Source organism: Prosopis cineraria, unplaced genomic scaffold, assembly GCF_029017545.1.
Source record: "Prosopis cineraria cultivar Desert tree isolate PC_DT_omini unplaced genomic scaffold, ASM2901754v1 PC3, whole genome shotgun sequence".
In the NCBI taxonomy this organism is placed as follows: Eukaryota; Viridiplantae; Streptophyta; class Magnoliopsida; order Fabales; family Fabaceae; genus Prosopis; species Prosopis cineraria.
In genome coordinates this window covers 7,133,049-7,160,633 of record NW_026555334.1, presented here as the reverse complement: position 1 = coordinate 7,160,633, position 27,585 = coordinate 7,133,049, and the positions used below count along the sequence as shown (strand labels likewise).

The 27,585-nt window shown below is 32.9% G+C and overlaps 3 protein-coding genes and 1 pseudogene across 7 annotated transcripts; 3 read left to right on the top strand and 1 right to left on the bottom strand.

The window, feature by feature from the left end:
* The first annotated feature begins 1,188 nt into the window (after window positions 1-1,188).
* Window positions 1,189-3,778, top strand: LOC129305332 (uncharacterized). The gene is made up of 3 exons (XM_054945392.1): window positions 1,189-1,968; window positions 2,169-2,400; window positions 2,496-3,778. Exons 1-3 carry the CDS (start codon window positions 1,189-1,191, stop codon window positions 3,776-3,778), a joined length of 2,295 nt encoding a protein of 764 aa, XP_054801367.1.
* A 1,841-nt stretch (window positions 3,779-5,619) lies between these two features.
* On the top strand, window positions 5,620-7,531 carry LOC129305331 (UDP-glycosyltransferase 83A1-like; annotated as a pseudogene).
* Window positions 7,532-8,136: 605 nt separating this feature from the next.
* Window positions 8,137-12,353, bottom strand: LOC129305826 (magnesium transporter MRS2-4). 2 transcript variants are annotated; one of them, XM_054945956.1, is made up of 5 exons: window positions 11,849-12,353; window positions 10,687-11,129; window positions 9,998-10,276; window positions 8,870-9,011; window positions 8,137-8,667 (listed from the first exon to the last, which is right to left on the bottom strand). In XM_054945956.1, exons 1-5 carry the CDS (start codon window positions 12,183-12,185, stop codon window positions 8,609-8,611), a joined length of 1,260 nt encoding a protein of 419 aa, XP_054801931.1. In that variant the 5' UTR covers window positions 12,186-12,353; the 3' UTR covers window positions 8,137-8,608. The 2 variants fall into 2 exon arrangements, with proteins under 2 accessions (XP_054801931.1, XP_054801930.1); XM_054945955.1 differs by having other exon boundaries at window positions 8,137-9,011; window positions 11,849-12,352.
* A 7,464-nt stretch (window positions 12,354-19,817) lies between these two features.
* On the top strand, window positions 19,818-25,914 carry LOC129306003 (dihydroflavonol 4-reductase-like). Of its 4 annotated transcripts, none has more exons than XR_008592094.1 (7): window positions 19,818-20,121; window positions 21,020-21,189; window positions 21,966-22,160; window positions 22,286-22,445; window positions 22,537-22,729; window positions 23,272-23,567; window positions 23,893-25,914. XR_008592094.1 is itself a non-coding variant. In XM_054946286.1 (6 exons), exons 1-6 carry the CDS (start codon window positions 19,956-19,958, stop codon window positions 23,450-23,452), a joined length of 1,065 nt encoding a protein of 354 aa, XP_054802261.1. In that variant the 5' UTR covers window positions 19,818-19,955; the 3' UTR covers window positions 23,453-25,914. The 4 variants fall into 4 exon arrangements, 1 of the variants encoding a protein (XP_054802261.1); XR_008592096.1 differs by having other exon boundaries at window positions 23,272-24,364; window positions 24,754-25,914; XR_008592095.1 differs by having other exon boundaries at window positions 23,272-24,364; window positions 24,577-25,914.
* Window positions 25,915-27,585: the final 1,671 nt, after the last annotated feature.

The following is a 27,585-nucleotide window of genomic DNA, read 5'->3' as shown; positions in this document are numbered from 1 at the left end:
ATGTTCAGGTTTAATAAAGCATGGGTCCAATTCCAACAGCGTCATGAGATTGTTGACCAAACTTGGAAAAATCTCATCAAGGGTGATGGACCCATAGCACGAATGACATGGTGTTAATAATAATGAAGCTTGAGGATAATAATCATGAACATAGTAATATGAAAGAAGTTCAAGACAAGGAGCAAGGAGCCCAATACTTTCAATCCAACATGCTTAAAGACCCTTTATAACATATTTTGAGGCACTCCTCTCAAGTCTAAAGGAGAGCCTCTAAGCATGTATAATGTGCTTAAGATTCAAATACACGAAAAGTCAAGCCTAAGAAATGCAAACCCTAGCCCAATGTAAGGAAGACTACAAGTTGAGCTTCTTACAAGTAAAGAAGTATGAAATCCTAGTAAAGAAGTTGGGTGGCATGATTTTAAAGCATTTATGATTCCTTGATTGTCTCCTAAATTGTTTTCTATTTTAATAGTCCTTTGATTTAACTTCCTTTCTTAAGGAGCAAGATTAGTTTTAGTTTTCTATTTTGAGTCTAGTCAAAGATTAAAATTAATTATATTATTAATTTTTAATTTTTGCAATTCCATAATTTTAGGATCACTTCTACTAAATTATGTGGCTGAATATTTTTTCATTATTTTATATTATTTTTTTCTCCTTTTAGTATTAGGAAATTAAGGTTTTAATTTTAGAAAATAGTCTTCTCTATGAGCCTATATATATTAGGTATGCTCCCTCTTGTAAATAAAAGAGAAGTTGAATTAAATTATTTATTTTAGAGTTTATGACTCTTGTGAGTCTTAATATTTTGTGGTGGCATCTCATGTGAAAAACAAATATAATTAAGAGTGTGATCAACTCTTGTGGTGTCTTTAAAGATTGAGGTTCCTAGAGACAGGTGCTCTAGAGAATCTTATCCTTGATCATTATTCTGTTATTTATTTTCTTTCTTTTTTTTTATTCTTGTGTTTTTATTGTGTTTCATGATTTTGTCCCTAAACTAGCACAATTTTACTTTCGTGTCTCCTATCAAAAGGCCTAAGGACATTAAGATATCTTGAAAACTAAATACCTTGCAATGTCGACTTAAGAATTGGGACAAAACAGATGTGTGCAAAATATCTCAGCAAATTAGACATTTAGAGGGGCAATTGTCAGGAGTGCAAAGTCACGTACCAGGGGCTCATGTGTCCGCAGACGAAAAGAATATTCACGCAACGTTGGAATTTTGGTTGGAATGTGAGGAAATACTTTGGTCTCAAAAAGAAAGATTTCAGTGGCAGCAAGAGGGTGATAGAAATATTCGATTTTTTTCATAACTTTGTTCGTGAGCAAATGGCTAGAGATAATATATTCAGATTAAGGGATGCTTCAGGTACTTGGGTAAGTGACTTGGAGAGTTTACGTTCTTTGGCTCACCAGCATTTCATGCAGTCGTTTTCTCAGCCTCCTTCGAAGTCCAAAGATGATATAAAACAAGCTCTTCAGCATTTGCATGTCCTACAATTGTCTGTTGAGAGTGTTCAAAGACTGCAAAGGGCAATAACTATTGATGAGGTTGAGCAAGCACTTTTTCAAATGAGGTCAGATAGCACTTCAGGGTTAGATGGTTTCCATGCCCACTTTCATAAGAGATATTGGTCATTAATGCGTGAATATATTTTTCAATTAGTGAAGGAATTTTATGAGACTGGGAGGTTGTCTCCAATAATTAATCATACTTGTGTTGTTTTGATTAAGAAATATGACTCTCGTAGGTCTTTGAATGATTTCAGGCCTATTAGCTTGTGTAATGTCCTGTATAAGAATGTTTCCAAGTCAATTAGCAATCGGTTGAAAGGGCATTTAGAGGAGATCATTACTCCTTTTCAAAATGCTTTTGTGCCTGGTCGACAGATTTCAGATAATATCCTCATTTTTGCTGAGTGTTGCATAAAATTCAGAACTTTCGAAGAAATAAAACTGGTTTGTGGGCTCTTAAGATTCATATAGCTAAGGCCTATGATAAATTATCATGGAATTTTTTAGAAGTTGCAATGGAATTAATGGGATACCCTAATTAGTGGATACAGTTGGTGATGCATTGTGTAAGAATAGTTTCTTTTTAGGTCTTCATTAATGAAACTCTTACATCACCTTTTACAGCCCGACGTGGAATTCGCTAGGGGGATCCATTGTCTCCATATTTGTTTGTAATCACAGCCAATATACTCTTTTGTAGGGTTTTGCATGAGGAAAATCAAGGAAAGTGGAAAGCAATTAAGGTTGCACAAAACTCTTTGCCAGTGACTCATTTAATTTATGCTGATAATACGGTTTTATTTGGTCATGCTAAAGAAGAGGACATACTGATACTGACAGTGGATAAGATTCTACAATTTTATGGGACATTGTCAGGTCAGTTCATTAACAAGGAAAAATCAATTATTACCTTTAGTCCTTGTGTACTTCATCATTCTAAAGGTCAGTTCTCGGGTTTATTGGTTATCAAGTTTGCCAAAAGATTGGTCGTTATTTGGGTGCTTATTTAGATGAGGGTCAGAATCGTTCTGCTCTTTATCAGGAAGTGATTCACAAAGTGGATCAGAAATTACAAGCATGGAAAGCTCAATGTTTATCTCAGGCTGGACGTTTAACGTTGATTAATTCGGTCCTGGTTTCACTTTTGACTCACCCTCTATCTCACAAAGCTCTTCCTCTAAAATACTTCCATTTAATTGATATGAAATTGGCTAATTTCTTTTGGGGTTCTCCTAAGTTGCATTTGAAGAAATGGGATTCCATTTGTGTCTCAAACGTATGTGGAGGTTTGGGCATTAAGCGTATTGCAGAATACAACACGGCTTTATTGGGTAAGCAAGCTTGGTGCTTAATTTCGACGTCGCCAAATTCACTTCTCAGCCAAGTTCTGCATCTTCCTCATTCTTATCATTTACAAAGGTATTCCTCCATGTCATGTGTGTGGGAAGGTATTATTTCTCACAGTGACATTATTGTGAATCACCTTAAGTGCAAAATTGTCAAACTTTGGTGGCCCAGGCAGTTTCCTCTGCCTCTAACAAATATGACAATAGTCAATCTTACTTTTCATACCAAAGCTAAATGGAACCCCAAGTTACTAAATCATATTTTTTATGAACAAGCAAGAGATAGACCAATTAGGATGCCTTTTCCCATACTGGGAGAGCGAGATGGTATCATTTGGAACTTGAATGACTCCAGGGAGTATACCGTAGGGACAGCATACAATTATCTAATGAAAAGCTGTGAAGTTCAAAGTGATGTTAAAGTTAAAGATCCCTGGTTATTCATTTGGAAGTTACATGTTTACCCCAGAGTGCAACTTTTCTCATGGAAGCTTGTTCATTATGCTTTGCCATTAAGAGGTGCTTTGAAAGCTCATCATCATCAAAGGATCAATGAAGGATGTGCTTTTTGTGGGGAGATTCCAGAAGATCTTGTGCATTTATTTTTCCAATGCCCTTTTGCTCAATGTGTTTGGTTTGGTTCACAACTTAGTTTGAGAATAATGGCTGATGGGTCAAAGGATGATGTCAATGGTCATTTGTTGCCTTTACTTCTTCTGGTTAAGCAAAAGCAACATGATGAGCCAAGCAACAAATCTGGTAACAGCGAGTTGATCGCCATCTTTCTTTATGTCATTTGGCAGAGCAGGAAAGGATTCACTTTCAAGACCTCTCAAATTACTCCTATGAAAGCTTTAACGAGGATTCGTTATTATTACAACCAAGTAAGTTCCATTGGTGACACCTAGGAATTCTCAAGAAGAACCTCTCAAATATGAACAAGGATCTGGTAAGGTTGCAGATTATGATTGAGACTCTGAAGATAAAGAGAAAGTGATTGTGTTATTTACAAAGGAGACATTTTGATGTTTTTTGTTAGGATGTACAAGTGTTACGACCAGAGTCACTAGTGTAATCCCATCAGAGATTTTGCTCCATTTTTCTACTTCCTAGGACACTAAATGACATTTAAGTTATTGTTGTACATATGCGTGTGTGTACATATTTGTCCAACAGAAATATATAAAGGTATTAAGAAGGAGTTTCACCTTGAAAAAAAAAATATTTCACATGATTTTTATGATGTACTCCCCTCAATCTAGTTTATTAAATGCTTTTTAGGAACCCAAAGTGGTTCACTTTATAAGTTGTTAGTTGATGTAATTATTTTGTTTTAAATTAAAAAGTTTAAACTATCCTTGCAAGGTAAGAGAGAGAGAGAGAGAAACGGAAAAAATAATATTAAATGGTTTGCTTACTTTTTATTTTTTTATTTGAGAGTTATGTTTAGAATTTCACTTATTTTTATTTTATTGATATTGATGATATCAATAAAAATAATTTATAAAGAGAATTAAAGGAGTAATTGTCAACATATGTTGACATCCTTGCTTGATATGGTGTGATGTACTTTTTGAGGTATGCATGCTCCAAATAGCTTGCTTCACTCCCCGTTTTTTTCTTTTTTCTTTTTTTTTTCTTTTGAGCAAAAGCTTGCTACAGTCCTACTTATATGTTATACACGCACATACATCCAAGCGCGTGCGTGCATGTTTGTATGTAATCCTATAATAATGTGCACGTTTAATCAGAAAGTGAATTAGGCATTGATAACCATAAAAGGGATGTTTTAAGTTATGAGAATGGATACTTTCCAAAGTGTGCGCACTGCAATACAAACATAGTAATTTTGTTTACGAGGTAGGGAGAGAATTTTTTTTTTTTAATCATATTTAAAAATCACATTATTAATTTTTTATCATATTTTTTCTTTCATTAAATATTAATAAAAGAAAGTATGTTATTAAATAGGTAGCGCAACAAACCTAATCTATATTCTCAACTCTACATGTGTGTGTTTTTCCATCCCAAAAAAAAAAAAAAAACTTGGTGATAATATGACGTTTGAGGAAAACAGTTATGGAATGTAGAACTTCCAAGGTATGGCCCCTGGTTCCTCGGCCCAATCATAGTGCTATAAAAGTGATGTCTAAGGAAGAACGGAATAGATCAGTGGCACAATTATTTCAAAGAGGAAAACGTGATGCACAATTGATCACGGTACATAATATAGATTATCTTGAAAGATTTGCGCATAAGAAATCTAATTTCATATCCAAATGTTTCCAATCATGTCCTATGCAATTGGACCGTCTGCGGAGAAGTAATTACTAGTAATCACTATCCAACATCCATATCACATCCCACAATGACATTCGATTTTTTTTAAAAACAAAATAAAACAATCTTATTTTAAACAAAATCACACATAGTATTAAAATTCATTAAATACACTTTATAATCTTATTTTTTTCAATACAAAAATATAAACTCTTAAAAATACCCTTCATTTAATACTATATTGGTGAAAGAATATTAAAGAGTGAGAATACATGAAAACAATAATATTAAAAAAATATCATTAATAAACCCTTATTTTTATCAAAATATCTTTTGTTTTGAGATATTAAATTTTTTTTAAAAGTGTCTTATAATTTGAGAAATATCATATTTTGATACCATTGGCAAGCATTTATCTCCCAATTCCTGGCAATTTTGGCATCAAAATTCCAGAGTTCAAAGCTGCACAATGAGTAGAGCACATGTTTTGGTTCTGCTTTTTCCAACGCAAGGCCATGTTAGTCCCCTCGTGGAGCTTTCACGTGAACTGGTTAACAATGGCATCAAAGTCACATTTGTGAACACAGACTTCAATCACCAACAAATCATGAAAGTTCTGGCAACAAAAGGTGAAGGTAAAGAACCAGTGGGGAAGAAGATTAACTTAGTCTCAATCCCAGATGGGCTGGAAGAAGATGAAAACAGGAATCGCAGAGAGATATTAATAGAGTCAATCTGGGAAGTCATGCCAAAGAAACTAGAAAAGCTCATAAATGGGATAAATGAAGCAGACAGTGAGAAGATCAGTTGTGTAGTGGCAGATGCAGGCATGGCATGGGGACTTGAAGTTGCAGAGAAGATGGGAGGTCCAGAGAGCAGCATTCTTGCCCGCATCAGCATCAGTCCAGGCGCTGTCTTTCAGCATCCCAAAATTGCTTGATGATGAAATTATTGACAGTGAAGGTGAGAGACCTTTGTGCTCAACTCTTTTTCCTTTCTCTGCATTTTCTTTCACATTTGGTAATGAGTAAATACTCGCAACGGCACTTGACGATCCCACTGGTGGTAATTAACAATTAAAACAAGATAATAAAATACTTATCCTCAAATATATAAAAAGTATTGAAACTATTTATATTCCCTTTCCTCACTTGACCTGTTTTTGAAATGCCACCAAAACTACTATAACCAAACTATCTATACAAAGAATCGTGTTTGATCACAATAAACCTATTCATGAATACAAAATCATTAATTGACAGCTTCAACTTTGATGTTAAAAAGAGATAATATGAGAGAGAGGAGTACCCAACGAGTGCATCCAAAAGGCTAGAACTTTTCACAAGTGATTTGTAATCTCCATTGCGGGAACACCGACAAAAGATCAAGCTGTTTGTTCATCTGGCGAGAAAAATGCCTGCTATGAGAACAAAACATTTTATCTGGGCAAAAATTGGTGATGGCTTGAATGCACAAAAAATTATGCTTAATTCAACGACAAGGACCAACAAAATTGTGGAAACAGAAAATTGGATTATCTGCAACTCAACCCATGAACTTGAGCCTTCAGCATTTGCTTTTGCCCCCAGAAATTCTTCCTATAGGTCCACTGCAAGCAAGCAAGAGCACCCATGTTGATCATTTAGCAGGATCATTTTGGCCCGAAGACTCAACTTGTCTAAACTGGCTTGACCAACAACCAGACAACTCAGATGTCTATGCTGCTTTTGGAAGTATAGCTATCTTTCATCTCCTCCAGTTGCAGCAACTAGCATTGGGACTTGAGCTCTCAAATAACCCATTTCTATGGGTTGTAAGAACAGAAATCAACAGTGGGGCAACCCATGCATTCCTAAAAGCATTTGAGGACAGATTATCTTCTCGTGGGAAGGTAGTTGGTTGGGCTCCTCAGCAGAAAGTTCTAAAGCATCCCTCAATTGCTCGTTTCTTGAGCCACTGTGGTTGACATTCTACCTTATAAGGTGTCATCAATGGAGTGCCTTTCTTGTGTTGGCCTTACTTTGCCGACCAGTTTCTTAATGAGACCTACATTTGTGATATCTGGAAGGTTGGGTTAAGGCTTAATCAAAACATTGGGATAATAAGTCAAGAAGAAATAACATTTAAGATTAAGCAAGCGCTCAATAATGAGGGATTAAGAGTAAGGGCTTCAGAGATGAAGGAAAAATTGATTAACAGTGACGAAGATGGTGGCCGCTCAAACAAGAATCTGAAGAACTTTGTTGATTGGATAAAAGAATAAATAAGTATTTTCATGCTCATAACTGAAGTGTAACATGGCATGAAAAAAAAAAAAAAGAAGCTCTGTTGATTATGTAATGTAGAAGTATCTAATGTCTTAAATTTTTAACACTCCTAAACTTGACCAGGGCATATAACACCACCCCACTGTAAGAGGGACCTTGACGGACTTGTTCAGGAACTGAAAAGATCTTTCAAGTTGATGCATTCTCTTTCAGTGGTTCAGTTTGTTTTTATACACTTCAGCTGTTTCAAAGAACTCTTTAATCGAGTTCTTTTTTCGATCAACAAGCCTAACAACAACAATTTAAGAAACAACATTGAAATTCAAACCACCGATGCCAGCGGTTCAATTCAATTTGCTCCAGTCTTTCAACCTCATGTAGAATTATGAAGTCTGCAACCCAAAATTATAAAGTTCATCTTTCTAAATTGTGTACTCCTCGCAATCTGCAATACTAATCACTGAATAATAATTCCACTATGAAGATCGTGCATCTTAGCAATTCTCAGTTCCAGTAAACAAGCCAATGGTCATTCTTTTCAGTAAACTGTAAAAAAAGAATATAATAGCAAAAACATACACCATCTATAATTTATCAAGAACATCATGTCCCCCATGTTATGGCGGTATCACTTGCATCTCTTTCAGATGAGATTATGCTTCAATAGCTTGCTATAATTCTGCATAATACAAACCAATAAATATCTAATACTATCAATATTTGCAAAAACAACCAGTGAATATATTACGTTGATAACCATACAAGGTTTGTTTAAGGAAAATAGTTTTAGAATGGAGGCCTTCCATAATATGCCAGTGTCATACATGTTAAGTTCAAAACAGAACAAACTAGCTCCATCGCACAATATTTGAAAGAGGAAAATTTGATACACAATCATGATGATAATGCAACTTCTACTTCGAAGATTTGCACATAAGCAACCTGATTTTATGCTTCCTCGTGCTCTGAAGTGAAATACTCTGCTCAAAATGTTCAGTCTTAAGTCACTCCAGAACCTGTACTCCGAACGTAAAACAGAGTCACATCCTAGCCTAACCTCCATTATGCACATTTGATGCAATTAATCCCACATCCAAGCATTAGAATAAACTTCATCAAGAATAGCCAGCATAGGATCAATCCTCTTTCTTTTGAAGGGTTTCCAAAGCTTGCTAAATATCTATTTATTCATCAAAGCAGGGGAACAATCCTTCTCTCTTGGGCAAGGAGGAGCATCATTGAAAGTGAACCTGTAATAAACCTAGTTTTTATTTTTATTTTTATTTTGCCAAGATGATTATACTTGGTAAGATACTTAAGAACCAAGCAACTTTTTCCATCTTGCATATCCATAAACAATGAAGAAAAGCAATATGCTAGCTGCAGTGATGCCTCCAACAAATGGCCAGAAAACTCCGTGACTATCATATAATGTACAAGGGATGTTCATACCAAATGCACCAGCAATCAAAGTCTCAAAAGCAACGGCAAATGATGCGATGGTCAGGGTCAACTGCAGCTGAATCAGTTCATTTCTATGGCTGTCAAGTTGGATGTTGACGTAGTCCTCTGTGTCATCAATATATTCTCTCACCTGCAAACCAATAGCCATGGTGTTAAGAACAAAATTAGAGTCGAGTTCCACCACATTATAGTATTACAAGAAAAGACAAAATCAAGAAACAACTTTTTGGACGCTTTCTAACAACTTCTCTCAAAAAAAAAAATGTACGAGCTTTTTTTTTTTTTTTACAGCTCAACACATCAACTCTTACAAAATAGTTTTTATACAAGCCGTGCTTGCTGCAATGAAGTTAATAGGGGGAACTTAAGTTATCCTTACACAAACACCTTCCATGAGCAATGGCTACATAAAATCAAATTAGAAGACAATTTCAATAATTCAGTATCCAACAACTAACTCATCATTTTGGGCCCTTGTTCAAGTTTTTTCAGGAAAAAATCACTTTTTTTTTTTAAGGGGGGATCCTATTGCGAAATTTTATCATATTTACTTAAGCTTTCAAAAATAATTAGAATCTTTTAAAGAAACTAGATTTTTGATCATTTTGAGTAGCTTCTAAAAATAAATAGATATGGTAGATGAAAAAGGATGTCATAAAATAAGGAGATATCATAAAATTTAAAAATAACTAAATAAAAAATCATTTAACCAAACACAATATAATTTCCGCTTTTTTATAAAATTTCTACACAATAAATCACTTTTCATAGAATCTCTAAAATATATTTAAAAAAAAAATCACTCATATTTTAAGCTTAAAACAAACAGGCCCTTTGTTCAATGGAGCATAGACTAATTGCCTTCTTCCTCCTTTGGGCCAGAAAAAGCTCAGCAAAATCTCTCCACTAATTATTTTTGCAAACAAGTAAAAACAAACAGTTAACCAAGAAAACTTGTTTTTATTCAAAAAAACCAGACAATACTAGATTTCAAAATCTAAACAAACACACAATTCAGTGGATCCAATAGAATTAGAGATGCTGAAATTGTTGGTCCACATTGAGTGCTGATATACAAGCTTGTATTAACTAAAATGATTATCATAAAAAACTTACAGATAATATCTTGTTCCGAGTTCCATCCAACTGCATAAAATATGCCTCAAGCAACATCTCCAGATCCTCAACATCAGAGTCATCCATGGCATTGCTAGTCACAAGACTTCCACTTCTGTTAGAGCCAATGTGAGGAACAAGGGCTGCAGTAGCATGAGCGTTGGAGGCTGTGGCTCCCAAGAGAACTTCAGATTGCTGATTTTGTAACCACTTCCTCGTCAAATGCAATTGTGCCATATCATGGTTGTCATCTAGAAGATGTTCAATTTCATCTCGCACCTAAAGAAAAAGGACTGTACACGTTACTAAGTATGATGATGCCTCCAATATGATTGCAAGCATCATCAAATGATAAAACATAAATATCTTAATTAGCTGTAAGAATTTCCCTGGTCAAGAAAGGAATGACTTCTGAACAGCTCATAAACAGAAACCGATCAATTAGATGGGGAGGAGATAGCATTTTTCTTTTCTTTGTTTAATGACCACATAGTTGAATGCCATAAAATTGTCACAAAGGTTCAGACTTGTAAAAATTTTAGCCCCCCTTATATCATTTTAAGCATTGTACTGTTTTTCACAAAAGCTTATTCTTGGTCACTTGCTGTAGCCTGCAGCCCCGTGAGAAAGTAGAGACTAACAAAGGGACTAACCACAGGAAAGGGAATGTAATACTTAATGCAGCATACCTTTTGCACGCGTGCCAGCAAACGTGTAAGGTTGCTTTTCAAACTTCGCACGTGTTCAAGATTCTTGGTGCTAACATTTCTAGCCAATTCATCCAATACAGGGTAGGCACCTTTCTCAAGGTCTGTCACACTTGAGTCCAAATATGTACAGACAACTTCTAAAGCAATCTCTAGAACTTGAAACTCAAATGGAAGCTCTGCCTGCAAACCATCTGTGGACTCTGGCACAGGTAACCATTGTCTATCAGTTGAAACAAGCATTTCATTTTCTTGTTCATCTGCATGGCCATGAAGTTTTGGCTGAGTTTTAAATGGAACTTGTTGCCTGAGTTGTTCAACAAATGGAAGAACCTCTTGGGAAAGAGGATCAAGAACGAGGACTTCTTCAGCTGTGACTATGGCCTTTATGAACTCCAAATTGACCACCATTGCTTTCTCCCTGGCTGTGAAAAACATATATTGCAACATGAGGATAGAGAAATAACATAAAGACATGGTTAAATCCATATTCTTCTAATAGCTGAAATAAAGATAGTGATCATCAACTAAACTACATCAGTAGCCAGTTTTCTTTGACAAGAGATGTAACAATACAGTGCAACCAACAGTCAGACCAAGGCTACAATTCTTTTCAAACCAAGTAACCATTAACCAAGCAACATATATTTTGCAATCGATCCAATTAGAAGAACATATTTTGTTAAGTTTAAAAAATCCTCCTTTCTAAATATACGTGGCAATTATTGTGTGTCAGTGTCAGACACTTTTTATCAGAACTGGCATACACACATGCCACTGAAGCCCAAAAATGTAAAGTATCATAATAGAGACAAAATCATCGGGATTCAGGGAGCAAAGAAAGACAAAAGGTTATTACGGTGCTCGAGTAATGGTCTTCCAAAAAGTGTACTTTACCCAAAACGTTAAGATCAAAACAAACTCACATCCAAATTATGCAATACTTCCCCGCTCCTCGTTCAAATTGCAATCTCGTCTTTTCATCAAGTGCTCATGAAATTCAGATTAAAATACAGCACAATCCTTCTACAAACAATCGCAAAAATAAACATAAATTTCTGGAAAACAGTAATACCCAGAAAACCATGCACAAATCAGTTGGTGAAGTAAAGAGGAACAGCACAATACAATCCAAATTCATTACCAAGGATATTGGAGGAGTGAGAGAAAAGAGGGCCCAAAATTCTCAAATCCCTGGCCGGAATCGCCGCGAGCCTTATAATGGCGTTCTTATCCAACTCAACAAGCTCCGATTCACCCGACCGATTAAACCTTATCCACAACCTCGCCACGCCGGCCTTCTTCTTGCTCTTCACCAACGCCCCGCCGGCACCGCCGCCATCACCCGGAGACCCAGCAGTGCCGATTGCCTGCTGTTGCGGCGGCGATGGTGGCGGCCGATGATCGGCTGCCTTCTTCGGGCGCCGGCGTAAGCTTGAGGAGCGGAAGGAGAGAAGACCCTTACCCTTATTTTTACCCATACTCTTCCCTACGTCACGCAAATTCCTTAGGTAGTAGCCACAATAGCAGCCGTCAGCGAACCGCCTTGGGAATTTTCAACTTCTTCGTCTTCTTCTCCGCCTCCTCCTTCACTGCCTTGATCTTCCATACACGGCTTTTCGGTGGAAGTCTAAAGTTAGTTTAGGCTTTTTTTTTTCTTTATATTTTATACAATACAATGTAACAGGGACGAGCAGTGAAAGTTACTTCGGACTTCTGATCTGATTACCGCCTACGAGAACGTGTGTGTATTGATTCAAATCAAAATATAAAATATATTGTAATAACTATTTTTTTATATTCAAAATATAGAATATAGAGTAATAATTAAATTAATTTTTTTATTTTTTATTAATGTGAAAATATTTAATGTAATCATATCATTATTTACAGTTAAGAATACAAATAAAAATACATTCTTTTTTAAATATAAAAAGGGTTATGGATATCATGTACTTTAAATTATTACTTGAATAGCATTTTGAATTCTGACTTTTTAAAATAAATATCTTGAACTATAAATCATTGCTCAAATAGTAAATTACTCTCCGCTGTTAATTTACATATAATAGCCATTACTTTTAACTTTATAGGGTCCAGACAAAGGCTGATATAGCACTAATTCTCTTTTAACATTTGGCATGTCAATTGGATTACATAACCGTCAACGTTATACAAATAAAATAAGGGTTAATTTGCTTGAAATTTAAAAATTAAAAAATTAAAAAAAATTGCTCATTTTAAAAGTTAAAAATTCAACATGTTACTTGAGTAATAATTTAAAAACTATTATATTTATTAATCCTTTAAACAAACTAACTTATTATATGAAATAATTAAAAGATACATTTGTCTTTCAAACACAGCTTTTTAATGGAAGTCTAGAGTTAGTTTAGGCTATATTTAATTAAAAATAAGGGGAAGGGAGGACTTTGTCAATTTTGGACCCCTCCCCTCCAATGAAAATATTGCTTGGTTGGGAGGGAGCCCCCTCCCCTCCCCTTATCCCATCCAAACAAGAAAAAATTCTTAATTAGATAGAGGAGAGAAAAAATTTTTAAAATTTTTTTTCTTTTTTCCTCTAAAACCTCCCCCCCAAATTGGGGGGAGGCCTCTTTCCCTCTCCTCTCCTTCCTTTAAACCAAATAAAGTTTAAATATATCTTAAGCTTTGTTTATTTATTTTTTTACAATGTAAGCATGTAATAGAAATAGGCAGTAAGTTATCTTGCTTTTGACATTTGATTTGATTACAGCCTTCGACACACACACACTATATTAAGTATTAACATAGAATTTTTAGTTTCTTATTGGCCTCTTTTTCTTTTCTGCCCCCTTTTGCTATTTGTTAAACATCTTTTGAAAATAATTTTTTAGCCTAAAATATAAGGTACATAATAATAATTAAATTACTTTTTAAATTTAACCTTTTTTAATCAACATAAAACTATTTAATGTAATTATATCCTTATTTAAGGTCAGGAATAAAAGTATATCTTATTTGTTATTAAAAAATTAACTTTTTTTAATATACATGAAATAAAGAGTATTTTATTTAAATTAAAATATATTGAATTTTAAAACAATTACAAAAAAATTTATGTTTAAAAATTTAAAATTAATCTCCTTGACCTTTTATTTTTTTATTTTTTTACTAAAGATTTTCCTACTATTATTTTTTGGTTATTTTATTAATGGAAGTTGTCATTTCATATTACAAAAGGCACATAATAGTTTATGTGGCATTTGATGTAAGCTAATAATGATAAAAAATTATTAATAAATCTTTTTATAGAACTATTAATTTTTATGTTATTATTATTTTACACTGGATACAATATATGTTGTTATGTGTTTTTTTTTTAATATGAAATGATAATTTTTATTAGTAAGATAATTAAAAAATAATATGAAAGAGCCTACAATTAAAAAATAAAAAATTAATAAGATTAATTTTAAACTTTCAAGAAGTTATTTGTAACTACTTCAAAGCTCAAAGTGGGGAGAAACTTGCATATTTTAGGTTTTTATTTATTTCATTGTTTCCGCCGTTTTCCTTTTGCATATTGTTATTAACTTGTTATTCAGTTGGGAGTCAACGTCCCAAAAAAAAAATAAAGAAAGAAAAATTATGTTTAGGTCTCATGGAATAAATTATTTGCAAATAGGTTTCACAAAATTCAAAAAAAAAAACAACCAAGTTTTTTAGAATCTAAGTGTAATTTAAAATTGTGATGTGAAGATAATAAAACTCCAATTAAAAATATATTACATTAATTAAGTAATTTATAATCACTTTATCAATAATTTACAAGTATTACTTTAACTTTTTATAATTATAATTTCATATATTCAATAATTAAATCGATCATGCATTACAAGTTTAGAGAAATACTTAAAAAGACCGGATGTACTACATCATTTGTGGTCTATTAAATTAAAATGCTACAAGTAATCTGAATAAAATCTTATATGACATTTTTTAAATTGATTTTATTCTTATAACCAAATTCATATTTGATTTCTTGCTTTTTCTCCCTACACCATCATTAATATCATAATCAAGTTATATTTAATATCATTTTGATGTCATATTTTTATTGGATAAATCACAAAAGACATGATACACCTAATCTACAAGTTTAGTACTAATTGTATATAATTATCTCATCAATAATTTATAACTATCACTTCAATATTATGCAATTAGAACTTTATATATCTAATAATTAAACAAATTATGTATTACTAATAAAGTTTAACATTAATTATTTACAATTATTTTATCAACAATTTATAACTAACATTTTAATATTTTATAACTGTAACTTTATATATCTAGTAGTAAAATCTAGAGTCGGTAATTCGGGTTGAGCTAGACGGGCTAGCTTGAACCCATCAAAAAAAATTTAGGGTTAGGCTTTAAAAAATTATGGTTATTTTATGTTCAGGAAAATTCGGGCCAAGCCTGATCGGGTTTGGACTTGGTCTAAATACCCGAATAAAAAATTTTATTTTTAAGAAATATATAAAATATAATAAATATTTAAGTCATTTTATGCTAAAATATCATGTATTTGAGTCCTATACATCATTTAAGTATCAAAAATATATATTTCATATTTTTTATAAAATAAAATAATTAATTTTAAAGTTAAAAAATTAATTAAAAATGATTTTTAAAATAAAATTTAGGTATTCGGGCCGCCCGAAGCTCGAAAAAATTCAAGCCGAACTTAGCCATTCAACCTTTTCTGAGAATTATGCCTATTCGGGTTCGGGTTTATTCTGATCGGGCTTATTTGGATTAAGCCTAACCTTAATTAAATATACATCCTCCTTTCATTCGACCCGCCGCCTTTAAAAGCAATGCCTTACGAACATCACGCAATTCTGGAAACTTTGGGTCCTAGAAAAACCTAGTATCACTGGCGAAGTTGGTCAGATGACAAATCCCTACAAATCCATAGTATTAAAGTCATGTCAATATATAAATAACTTGATTAGATACGTGAATATAAAGGATATATACCTTCATTTTGCTTAACTAATACTTGTTGCATAGCCACCATCAACTCTAGCTTTTTAGTCTTGTGTTGGAATTTTGTCCATGCTTCAATAGCAGTGTCGTAAAAAAAGACACATTCAATCCTATTTCTCCTGCAAGTTTTATTCTCACTGAACTTTTTGCAACCAAACAATTGAAAATCAATCCTCGATTAATTTTATACGCAAGACATGGCTCAAACTGATTAATGGGACTTATTGGCTATCTTCCACCACAAACTCAAACTCTGTTAGAAGTCCCTTCTCAAAATGCCATATATCTTGAGCGACTTCAACCAAAAATCCGTAGACATCTGCATCGCACAAATGTAATAGAAGTCAGCCAAAACTATTTTGAGAGTTTTTAGAAAAGGAAATATGTCAAGGATAAGTTGCAATGCTCACCACGAACTCTGACTTCTGGCCACCATTCTCTACGAATCCACTCCACTGACTTAATTTTGAATAGGTGCTTAGGCATCATTGTGTGTTATTCTTTGACACTTGTTTCATTCATCATTTCTATGTGAAACGGTTTATGAATGCCTAGACCACCAACAACCACCTTAGAATTTTGGACATAATATATCTTGCCCTCTTCTAAGCAGTTGCACAGACGAACTATTTGTTCATCACCAAAAATAGGGATAATGAGTTGGGTTCACTGTCACATTAGAGAAAGGCTATGAATGAATTTAATCATACACAAAGTATTTGAAGACGAAGAACAAAGATGAAGGACACAACTTACAGCAGGGTCGAAGACTATGAGATCCACGGAATCACCTTCTTCGGATGACCCATGTCCTTGTCGTAGATATCGAACTCAGTCCTCAGGTAAGATCTGTCCGCCTTGCACAAAATCATGTCTTCCACCAGGCCAATCTCAAGGCAATCAACATAAAGGAAGTCTGAAGACTCCATAAAGATGGCGGACATGAAAAAAAAAATCCAGGAGAGAGGAGAAGTCGTCGAAATGATGATCCTTAAAACATCTCCACCGAGCCTTTTAAAGAGAGAAAAAGGAGCTGTAAATGACGGCAACAAACATGGCTAAAAAAATTAATGAACCATTTTAAGAATACCTCTAAGAGTCGGATGATGTACCAGATTATGAAAAATAGATGAACAAACTCATATTACATGAATCAATGCAGTCCAAGTGCGTTTGGATGTTCTACCATCTCTGAAACTACCACGTTGTAATGTGGTGTGACCAAGAAGGGACGAGTAGAAGGGGACACACGCGCAGCCCAAGACATGACATCCTTGAGTCTTCTAAGCCATTTTTTGAGCTGGTATTGTCCACAGAAGCTGATATAATGAAATATGGCTCACATGGAGCTTCCCCCCCCCCCCCCCCCGAAAGTCGGAAATCAAAGCCTGGCTTCGTGGACTTACTTTCTTATATATGTTGACTACGCACCTTCCCTTCCAACTCTAACGAACAAAAATGCTTCTCATCATGTGGAATAAAATAAAAAAAATAATTTTGTAAATATGAAATGTCTTTTATTTTGTTTTAAAAAGTATTCCTTCGATTTCTTTTTCCTCGTACGTACTTTTAGCCAGGAAAAAAAAAGTTCATTTCACGCTAACCATATTTTTATATGAACATACACTTGCTATTTCCAAGTTGACCCTTAACAATAACAAGTAACTAATGAATATGTTTGTAGCATCATGTAATCACATGAAAAAAAAAAGTCAGAAGATACAACAAGGATAATGTAATAAAATTATATCACTCATCAAGTTATTTATTTTATTTCATTTAAATAACATACAAAATTGAAAAAAATCTATTATAATAATAACCTAGTTTCATTTAAATGAGGATAGTGCGATAATTGTGTGTAATGAAATGCACAATTAACTATAGTCAACTCAATCTGGCCCAAAAAAAAAAACTATAGTCAACTCGAGAGAAGAGACAAGGGGGGAAAAATCATGCATCACAAGAGTTATCCTAACTCCGTCTCTTGACCTACACACTCTCTTAGAGTAGCACTAAAGAAATTTTATCATTATGATAATTTAATTACTGTCCCAGTAAGTTTTACAGCAAGATCATCTACAATTTAATGGGTAGACACTAGACACTAATGATCTAAGATTATGAGAAATACTTAAATAGAACAATGCACCATATTATCCATAATCTATCCAATAAAAATATAATATTTAAATTATATTAAATATAAATTGATTCTAATATTAATGACAATAGGGAGAGAAAATATAAGAAATTAAATATGCTTTCTATTATAAAAATAAAATCATTAAAAAAATTACACATAAAATTCTCTTTAATTAAATTGATTCAATTTTATTGAATGAATTATAGATAATGTGGTGTGTCAGGTTTATCAAAGAATTTCTCACAAGATTACAAGCAAAAACCCATGACTTTCTACTTCCACGAGAGCTTACATATCACTCATAAACTGCAAGGTGATTGGCAAATTTTAGAATTTTTTAAACAGCTCACCTAAAACTAGTATTCTAGAATTTTTACATATCTCACCCCAAACTAATACAGCAGATATAAAAGTAGTTTATTAGAAAAATGCTCTTAACTAGTTAGATGGCAAAAACACTTCAAGCTCTCAGATATTCAAGATTACAATAATGACATTTCAGAAAGTACACGGTTAGGCTCGTAAGGATAATGATACGTTAATTATTCTCTTCATCTCTTGTATTATTCAGATTCAATCCTCATCTTTTTCTCCTTGAAATATTTGAACATATATAACGCTGCTCCTTGATCACGCAAATCAGATATCAACGTCATTTTTCCATTTGTGTCTGAGAGCAATTAATCATACTTCCGTTCTTGGTTCCAACGACTAAATTATTCGTTACGTTGTTGTTGTTTTTTTTAATAAAGACAATTATCTTAATCAATCAAGATTTGGTTGCCTAAAATTTCAATATCTGAAATAATTTTTAGATTATATGTTATTATAAAATGTAGTAATGTTATCTTTTTCATAAATGAGTTACTTATATTTAAACTAACATTATATTTTTCATATTTAATAGGGTGTTTCACTCTAAAATTAATATAAAATAATTTTTTATTAGAAGCATTTTTAGAAAGAACGCAATGATTATACCTTAAAGTATTAAAAATACACTACATTTTTAAACATTTAACCTTCTAAAAAATACAGAGGGAATATTATTCTATTAGAAACGAAATGAGATCAATAAATATAACTGGTTTAATAGCACAAGAGAAGTCTCCAAACTACCAGTGCATCTCTGGTCTTGGTTAAGGACAAGATTTATGTATTTAATTTTATACACTTAATATATTTTGCTAATAAAATTAATAATAAAAATTTATTACAGAATAAATAATTTATAAAAGATTAAAATATTTTAATTTAATTAAAAATAAGTACATCAAGTATGTAAATATAAGTATATAAGTTTTTCCCTTACTTAATACTCCATCTGTTAAAAAATATATATAAAATATTTTTTAATGAGGTTAGATGTTAAAAAAATAAGACATTTTTAGGGTAATTCATAGCTGTAGATTAACTATAAATTATAGTTAAAATAAATAAATAAATAAATTTAATATTAAATCTCAAACACTCAGTTTTTAATCTAAGGGTGAGAGGATGATATAATAAGAAAAAAAGATGGCAGTCAACGGTTAGCTATCCCAACCAACAGTAATGTCACATTCCTCCCTTAAAAGAGGTCTCAACTTTTTTGCAGAGATGACTTGTTTAATTCTGGAAAATTGTGTTGTTGAATAACTCTTGAAAACAATATCCTCAAGTACGATTCAAACCAGATTTCCTACCTGATTTTCCAACAAGAACATCCAGATTCATGACTACATTGGTCAAACAAAACAATCATGAATGTAAAGTAGTATCGGAGGAGGCAGCTGAACAACTAAAATTAAAAATTAAGCCAGAGAGCTGATAGTCAGCACCAACCTAACCACCCCCCCCCCCAAAAAAAAAAAAAAAAAGCACCCACCTAACACTCCAGTATTGATATTACAGCTCCACATATGAGTCGTTCACTCCTCGGTTCTTCTTCTTCTTATAACACTGTTACTGTCAGTGTCAGCCATATTTGATCATTTTTAATCCTTAATACTAGTACACCACCCACCTCTTTCCCCACCATTATCATCGTCACTATTATTAATCACTGCTACTTTTCTTCCGACAAATGGCAGCGACAAAAGACGGAGAGTCTCATCAGACAGAACAAAACATCATGGATTCAATGTCAAAAACCGTTTGTGTCACTGGAGCTGCCGGTTTCATCGGTTCCTGGCTCGTCATGAGACTCCTTGAACATGGCTATACAGTTCGAGCCACCGTGCGCGACCCCGGTTCAGTTCCAGTCCCTTTTTCTCATGTTCTTTCTCGTCCTTATTATATAAAACCCTCGGTTAAATCATTAGGAATATATTTATGATTTTACTTATATTTAAATAATTTTTATTTTTATATTTACAGTACATTATCTCTCATAAATAATGACTTCAAATAAAGATAATATTAAAAAAATTAATTAATACTCAATTAAGTAACTTATAATTAATGTTTAATGTTTTAAACATCAAATCGGACATGATAATTAAATATATATCTATATTAAAAATACTGACAATATCATTTTTAGTTTAGAATTGCTCAGTCATAAATGTTAAATTATGAATTTTTTTCATTTTTTCCTACAAATATTTTTTTATTTATTCTATTTATCTTTTTAAAAAATCTTAATTTGCTCCACACTTTTATTAAATTATACATTCAAAATGTTATTAGAATAATTAGGATATAAGTTGACATTAATATTTCTAAATTAATGAGCCAAATCGAATTGCTATACATACTCCTTTTGTTTAAAAATATAAGGTTTTTTTAAATGAATTTCACCTCTAACAAAGTAATTATCTATTTTTAAACTAACCTTATCTTTTTATATTTACTCCTATTAAACACTTTACAATAAATAAAAAATTATTCATCAATAGAGACACTTTTAAAAAAAAGACAGTGACTACACTTTAAAATATTAAAAATATTTTATATTTTTAAATATTCAACTCCTCAAAAAATATTTTATTAGGGAAAGCATATGTATATATCTTTGGCGATCTGAATTTCAGGGGCCGTCAGTCCTCTTAAAATAAAGGAATATATTGTTATTTATCACATGGGTTTTGTTTTTCGTTCCTTCTTCATTCTTTAATTAATTATTGGACTTGGATGATGGATTTGTAGGCAACATGAAGAAGGTGAAGCATCTGATAGAATTACCAGGTGCTGACACGCACTTGACTCTGTGGAAGGCAGACCTTGCCCGAAAGGGAAGCTTCAACGACGCCATCAATGGCTGCTCCGGAGTTTTCCACGTGGCTACCCCTTTGGATTTCGATTCCCACGACCCTGAGGTTTATTCTTCTTCTTCTGCCGTTCCTAACATACAAGCACGTGTGAAAATTGATCGTTTAAAAAAAAAATTCATAAACCTAATCCTTTTACATAAGTAAAGTACATGCGTACACAATGCATATAAACATGTTAACTTGAGTTCAAATCCAGAACTTCTCTCAAAAGATAAAGATGACGTTGTTATTAGGACAACAAACTAAAGGCTGTGAAAATTGATCTAAAAGCTTTGTTAAGGCTTGGGACTAGAGGATTTACCATGTATTTTGAATATTTAGAATAGAAAAATTAAGAAAAAAATTAATAAGCAAGTCCTTAAAATTTTGTTTAATTTTAAATTAGGTTTTAAGTTTATTTTATTTTAATTAAGCTATTATAATTTAATCTATTAAATATGTTAATCTTTAAATGTTAAAATTATTAATGAATGATTAATTTTTCAAAATAAAAATACTTTTGAAGAAAATTGAGCAAAACTAAGTACATATATGGCTATAAAAAAAAATACAATGATTCCCGGACTAATTTTTTCATGAAAAAAAAGGGAATAGAGAAAATTTGAAAGAAAAAGGCATTTTTCTGCTTTGGTACAAAGCTTTTTTTTTTTTAAGAAGAAAATTAGGGAAAGGTAAAGGTAGAAAATAACTTGTCTTTTTCTTCTAGTTCTCTGTTTCATTATTATTTTTTCCTTCTACTTCTAATTCTCTTTTGGTACAAAGTTTTTAGAGTACTTAATTACGCTTAAATAGATAGTATGAATTTGGTGGGGAGGTGGCAGAATGAAATGATAAAACCAACAATAAATGGTTTATTGGACATAATGAAAGCATGCCTGAAGGCCAAGACAGTGAGAAGATTGGTATTCACATCTTCAGCTGGAACTATCGGCGTCACGGAGCACCACAAGCCTGTGATTGATGAGACTTGTTGGACCGACGTTGACTTCTGTCGTGGAGCCAAGATGACCGGTTGGGTTAGTCATTCGACTCATTCCATATCTCTCCCATGTTTCGTCAATTACTTTTTTGGTCAAAGTTTTTATTGGACATATGAGATATATCATTTTTAGAAAAAAAAAAGAAATTAAATATTTTGCAGGCATATTTCGTTTCGAAGACACTGGCAGAGAAAGAGGCGTGGAAATTTGCCAAGGAGCATAACATGGATTTCATCAGTGTAATTCCTCCTCACGTGCTTGGCTCCTTTCTCATCAACTCAATGCCTCCTAGTTTTATTACCTCTCTTTCTCTCATCACTGGTAATGCGTTCATATTAATTCATTATTCCTTTTATTAAGTTCTACCTTTAGTGCTTTAACTTCAATCATATTTAGTGGACTCTAATTGTAGGGAATGAAGCCCACTATTCGATCCTGAAGAAAGGCCACTTTGTTCATGTAGATGATCTCTGCATGTGTCACATATTCTTGTATGAGCATCCTCAAGCACAAGGAAGATACATATGCTCTTCCCATCAGGCCACCATTCATGAAATTGCCAACCTGCTTAATCAAAAATACCCACGCTACAATGTCCCCACCAAGTACACAACTTTTCTTGCTCCTTAATCATTTAATCCGCATATTTTTGATTAGTTTATAATTTAACTTTTAAATATTGACTCAGTTTAACTCAATTTTTATAATTTGACTTAACTGCAGTTTAATTTTTAAATTTTAACTTGGTGCACCTCAATTTTTATAGTTTTAAATATTTAAAATATTAGTCTTGATATTTCTAAAAATAACTTCAGTCTTTATAATTTTATTTTTTTAAATAATAGGGATTAACAATTTCAATAATTAAAACTAGGTATAATTCCTTTGAGATCCCTTACAAGATAATTAAATGCCATAAGATCTATTAACAACTTACTAGAAGAAAATGACAACTATTAAGTTTTTAATTAATTGAGTTATAACTAAGTTAAAATTATAAAAATTAATTTATATCGAATCAATGTTTAAAAACTAAGTTATACTCATATAGACCGGATGATTATTTTTTTATTAATTTATTTAATGTGAGTGGATGAATCCATGTTGGACTGATTGTTGTAAGCTCGAATCATGATTTTGTTTGTAGGTTTGAGAACATTCCGAAGAACTTGGAGATTGTGCACTTTTCTACCAAGAAGATAAAAGATTTAGGGTTCCAGTTTAAATATAGCTTAGAGGACATGTTCACTGAAGCTGTTGATACTTGTAGAGAGAAAGGACTTCTACCGAAGTCTGCTGAAACCCCCTCTAATGGTTCAACTAATTAGAATTATGTCATCAATGGGATTGATTTGTGCTACAAATATGAAGCAAATTGTTAATGTGGGCCTATCGCTTAATTATTGGGCTGAAGATTGCACAAAGAGGGGCTTTAGGCTTGAGGTAGGGGCAGAGAAGAATTTGGTTGACACTTTCTTCCTTTTCAAATTTCTTTCCTCTGTGTTCTCTTCCCTCTATATCTGTGCTATTTCGCTCATTGTTTTATGTTAATTTCCTTCCATTTTCCTAGCATCTTCATGCCAATAGTTGTAATGACTGATATATGAACTCTTTTCTTGAGTTATCGAGGCAATATTAATAGCATAATTGTATTCAGTGATATTTTTGTGTTCTATTCACTACTATCAAATTGGTGATCGTGGCAAAGGTACTTTCATTGAGAGATCGAATGGCGGAAAACACTAATCGCATGTTCCACTTTGAGCAGACCATGGCCGAGTTGCGTCGAAACATTTTGGAAATATCCTCCAATGTTGAGCTTTTGATTCAGCGTTCCACCACTACGTCTTCGGACTTCAAGACAATCACTACTAATGAAACGTCGTCACTGTTGCCAATCTTACCTTGGAGTTCTGACTCCATCAAAAATCCACACTCAAGTTCAGAACCAAGTGACGCATGCAAATCGATGGTAGTGGATCATGAATCAATGTTGCTGATCGAACCAGAAATGGAATGCATCTCTTCTTCATCCGCCATTGACGAGGAGGATGACTCCAAAGACTACACAACTTTAGCGGCCGTCAACTCAGAAACCATTCAAGCTTCAATCGTAGAATCAGCATCTATTCTGGCCCTAACTTCTTTAATGAAGGAAAATAATTTGCTCAAACAAGATTCGGCTCATGCAACAAAAGGGATTAACAATGGCTTGACTCATTACACCAAATTAGATCCAGGTATTTTTCTTCCATTTCCTTTGAACATGAACTACCAATTGCAAGCATGTATGGATTGGTATAAGGAACCAGGAAAATTCCATGAATACAGAGTTAATTTTAGTGGATATATGTTTCAGCTGAGGCTTGTTGATAACTTGATTCTTGGTTTAGTAGTTAGTATTAAACCCAGTGTTTTCCTCTTCCACTATATCTATTTTGGCTCCCTTCAGTGTAGGGACTTATGCAATATTCTTATTCTGTGGAATGATGGCTTGCTTATGGCTCAGTTGCTGGCATTTGTTATGTTCAAATTCACACCAGAGAATAATCCTTTTATGGTGCCGTATCCCCTGGTTAATTGCTTTAAATTGCTCTAAGATAATTGGTTGCTTGGCTCTGATTTATAGGGCACACGAGACACTACAAGGACCTGATAACTCGAATTTTATCATCATTTATGATCCTGGGATTATCTTTGATGTTTTGTTCTATTCTGAGCCTGCTCAAACTATGGGGGTTATGTTTTATTTTCATAAATTGCAACATGAAGGAGGTTATTCCAGATCTGTAATTTATGTTGCTGGATATGGCTTTGCTATTTTTATCTTTGATCCTGGAGATGCTACAAGCAATGAGTACCTTAAATTTATCAAGGCGATATATATGGCAAGGGTTAATTTCTTACAATCATGCATGAATGCTAGAACATTCTGTATCTCTACATGGTGAGTGCCACAATTTGAAACTCAGGTTTAATGGGATGTTATTTCCTGTTATGCATATGTAGTGTTTTCTACCATTTGGTACTTAGTTATGGCCCTTCATACTTATCATCGATTTGAAATTTTTCTTCATGGGAACCCATTAAAATGCTGTGCTTCTGTTATATTTGCAATCGAGTACTATTATCATTGCAATACTATTCATTTTTTTGCTGAATCTTCAAATGATTTATCCATGGAATTTGTTGAGCTAGACATGCAGCAACAAGATATCACTAACTTCAATCCTAGAATGGTCTTTGATCCTGCTTCCATTTCCTGCAATCTTCTATTTCAATGCTGGCCACAAATTGTATGCATGGAATTATTGTGTAGTTGTTTGACACAATGTTTTAATTGCTTATTGGAAGGGTTAAAAAGTAACGTGTTGGTTTGCATAAAATGGTGGAATTTTTTTGCATTGGATTGTACCTACCTTAACCAAGGTTCAAGATTTCATTACTCGATTAGTACGTGCACCTCCCATCTGGCACTTGATAATTCTTGACCATTTTTATCATGGCTGTATCTATCTCTATGGATGGTCTTTATATTTGCATTGTGGTCCAAGGGAGACTAGAATTCACTCTGCACCAATATTTGTTATTTAATTTTGATGAGCCTCTACAGTATTGAGACATTGCCGTGATGAGCTTTCCCATGTGTGATCCACCTTACTTTCCTTTAAATGGTGAGCCAAGTATTGTCACTTTACTGTTGGGCATTCAAAGAGATTTATCAAGAGCGATGGTTGCTATTATGACTTTTGAAATATTCAAAGATGGAGTTCCCTCATTTGATTCCAAACATGTTTCTTGGGTCTCTTATAATTTTGTTTCTTGGAATGGTTTAGATCCTCTTTCATGGATAGGCCTTATTTGGGTCATAGTGCAAAGAGGATATTATAAAACTAAAGATAAAATCTGCATTGGGTACCCCATATGTCCAAGCTTCGAGATAATGAATGGGTTTTTCAAGTTTGTTTGTGATACTATTCAACATCTACACCTGTCCTTCAAGTCACGGTGGCCACTCTTTCAATTCGTGGAAGCTGCTTGGGTTTTCCTTCTTATCCAACAGTTAAAATGTGCAATTTGAACCTTGAGGATAATTCAAGAATTGTTCTTGGCTTAATTTTTCTAATGATTGCTGTGAAAATATTTGGAATCATACATGCTTCTATTCACTTGTGGATACTTAATTGTTTTTTATGGGCTTATCACATTTTGATCCTTCAGAATGGTCTTAGATCCACCTTTATGTGCAGCTTATGGTTCTTTTTTAGATATTTTTCCAAGCTTGGACCTTAAGGACAAGGTCCATGGGGAAGGGTATGTTATGAATGGGCTTGATTTGTGCAACAAATATGAAGAAAAATTGCTAATGTGGGCCTAAGGCTTAATTATTGGGCTGAAGATTGCATCAAGAGGGGCTCTGGGCCTGAGGTGTGGGCAGAGAAGAATTTGGTCGACACTTTCTCCCTGTTCAACTTTCTTTCCTCTGTGTTCTCTTTCTTCAGTATTTGTGCTATTGCTCTCATTATTTTATGTTAATTTTTTTCCATTTCCTAGCATCTTCACGCCAATATTTTGTCAGACAGGGAGGTGTAGCAGAAGATTAAAATTTTAAAATTTTTATTCTGATATGGATCAAATGAACTCGTTTAAGTCAAGTTGGATAGAAGAATTACTTTTTAATTCTTCAAATTTAGCACACGTTCTCTTCAAAAGTTTGGATCTCAAGAGTTGACAATGTAAATTTGTTTTCTCTATCAGTATCCATACGAACAACTCTCTTAACTCGAACAGTGTGCTAGCACTCCCAGTGTTTGTTCTTCTTTAAACGTTAGTTTTTCTTTTTATAGGATGTTCCGTGGCTTTCAAAATGTTTTTGCCTTCAGAATTTTTCTAACTCTTTCCTCCTTCATAAAAGATGTCTCTATCCATATATAGTATATGGATAAGGGTTTTCATCTTCTACATAAAAGTCTACGAAAATTTAATTAAATTTATCTCATAAATTTAATCCATGATATCATATCTAATTTGAATTTATCTTATAAATTTAAATTATAAAATTGATATGATATTCTCTAATATCATATAAAATTAAATTTAAAACTAACATAATATAATATAATATCACATATGCATATTATAATATATATATATATACACACATATATATATATATATATATATTTATATGTATATATATCAGATACACACACACATATAAATATATATATATATATATATGTATGTATGTATGTATGTATATGTATATATATAATTATATTTTGAATTTTATATTTTATATAAATATTTATCAAATAAATATTTAAATATATATATAATTCATTTACCCTATATTATATTTATTGAATTCAGACATATTTTAGATTCAATAAAATTGGATATCATAACTCGAGTTGGGCTGTTCTTATGTGCGACCCTATAGGCTCATATGAAATTAACA

Bases quoted from the DNA above. Each gene is read 5' to 3' on its own strand.
- LOC129305332 (XM_054945392.1), top strand. From the start codon at position 1,189: ATGTGTCCGCAGACGAAAAGAATATTCACGCAACGTTGGAATTTTGGT. The intron at 1,969-2,168 runs GTTTGTGGGCTC...GGAATTCGCTAG, and splicing joins CTTTCGAAGAAATAAAACTG to GGGGATCCATTGTCTCCATA. The intron at 2,401-2,495 runs GTCAGTTCATTA...TTGGTTATCAAG, and splicing joins ATTTTATGGGACATTGTCAG to TTTGCCAAAAGATTGGTCGT.
- LOC129306003 (XM_054946286.1), top strand. From the start codon at position 19,956: ATGGCAGCGACAAAAGACGGAGAGTCTCATCAGACAGAACAAAACATC. The intron at 21,190-21,965 runs GTTTATTCTTCT...GGGAGGTGGCAG, and splicing joins TCGATTCCCACGACCCTGAG to AATGAAATGATAAAACCAAC. The intron at 22,730-23,271 runs GTACACAACTTT...TTTTGTTTGTAG, and splicing joins CGCTACAATGTCCCCACCAA to GTTTGAGAACATTCCGAAGA.
- LOC129305826 (XM_054945955.1), bottom strand. From the start codon at position 12,185: ATGGGTAAAAATAAGGGTAAGGGTCTTCTCTCCTTCCGCTCCTCAAGC. The intron at 10,277-10,686 runs GTATGCTGCATT...CTTTTTCTTTAG, and splicing joins TGCTGGCACGCGTGCAAAAG to GTGCGAGATGAAATTGAACA. The intron at 9,012-9,997 runs GTAAGTTTTTTA...ATTGGTTTGCAG, and splicing joins CTCGGAACAAGATATTATCT to GTGAGAGAATATATTGATGA.